The sequence below is a fragment of the Geospiza fortis genome, unplaced genomic scaffold (assembly GCF_000277835.1).
Source record: "Geospiza fortis unplaced genomic scaffold, GeoFor_1.0 scaffold173, whole genome shotgun sequence".
NCBI lineage: Eukaryota > Metazoa > Chordata > Aves > Passeriformes > Thraupidae > Geospiza > Geospiza fortis.
In genome coordinates, this window is record NW_005054334.1 from 6,270,915 (window position 1) to 6,272,279 (window position 1,365).

The 1,365-nt window shown below is 51.8% G+C and overlaps 1 protein-coding gene across 1 annotated transcript in view; it reads left to right on the forward strand.

The window, feature by feature from the left end:
• The first annotated feature begins 17 nt into the window (after window positions 1-17).
• The window catches only part of HEBP1 (heme binding protein 1), a 5,676-nt gene continuing 4,328 nt past the window's right edge, over window positions 18-1,365 (forward strand). Inside the window, 2 exon segments of the mRNA XM_005431651.3 lie at window positions 18-154; window positions 262-400. Of these exon segments, the coding sequence (XP_005431708.1) occupies window positions 77-154; window positions 262-400 (217 nt within the window). The 5' untranslated portion in view covers window positions 18-76.

Sequence of the window (1,365 nt, forward strand, 5' to 3'; positions counted from 1 at the left end):
GAGCCGAGCTGCGGGGCAGATCCGAGCCCAGCGGGGCCGAGCCGAGCCCAGCGGGGCAGAGCTGAGCCACGGCATCATGCTGGGCATGGTGAAGAACTCGCTGCTGAGCACGGTGGAGGCATGGCCCTACCGCCTGCTGAGCAAGGGCGAGAAGGTCTGTGCCGGGCGGGTCTGCGCTGAGGGGCTGCGAGGGAAAGCGGGGATCGGCCCCGGGCAGCGCGTTCCTCCTGGCAGCGCCTCCATCCCCATCTCCTTCCCCAGGATCAGGTCAGCTACGAGGAGAGGACGTACGAGGGCGGGAAGTTCGCGGCGGTGGAGCTGGTGGGGAAGTCGTTCGACGAAGCCTCGAAGGAAGGGGCAGTGAAGCTCCTCAAGTACGTCGGAGGAAGCAACGACAAGGGTGAGAGATGCTGCCTGCCCTGGGGGGCTTGGGGGGTGTTTGTGGTTGAGGCTTGGTGAAAGCGGGATGGATGGAGGCAATGGCACTGCAGGCCCGCCTGGCTTGTGGCTCCTGGCACGGCGGGTCTTGATGGGAATGGCCCCTCACTGGTAAAAGTAAATTTGTAACAGGCTAAGTCGCGCCCAGCCAACTCATGCTATGAGTCCGCTCTGTTTCAGGATGAAATCTCAAAAATTATTTGTTTAAACAGGAATGAATTACCTTGCAGCTGGGATAACATGAGGACAGGCAGACAGGTATCTGTCACAGCTCCCTGAGTGAGCAGTAGCTGATGAAATCCAGGTATCTGGGACACTTCAGTTCTATGATGTGCCCTTGTGGGCAGTGAAATAACAGTTATGACCTTGATATTTTATCTGGCTATTTTTATTCATGAAAGGGTAATGAACAGTGAGCTTCCTTTATAATGGTATATTTTAATGTTTTATGGCAGTGCTTCCAGGTGATTGCTTCTAATTCTCATCTTACTGAAATGTGCACATTTTAACCATTCATAGCAGGAGAAGACTGCAGAGTAGCTCTGAGGCATATACATGTTCTTAAACACCTTTCTCCAGCATCTAAGTAGAGGGATTAGTGTAGTCTCTATAGGAATAGGAGGTGGATGCAGTGGGAAATGGTATTTGCAGCAACATTTTTGGAAAGGTGGTGATTGCTGTTGCTGTAGTAGAAAGGGTGCCTTCTATAACGTGTGACACAAACACAGGTATGACATCAAAGGAAAATAGATGAGAAAGATGGCTTGATCTCAGCTGTTTTTACGGCTGCCTGGTCATCAGGTTTAGAGGTCCCCTACTGCTGCAAGAAGAGTGAAGAAAACTGGTCTTCAGTGCCATGTGGTACTTCTTGGTGGTAATGAGTAGGAAAAAACCTTGCTGTTCCTGGAGTGTGGAAAGCATGGACAG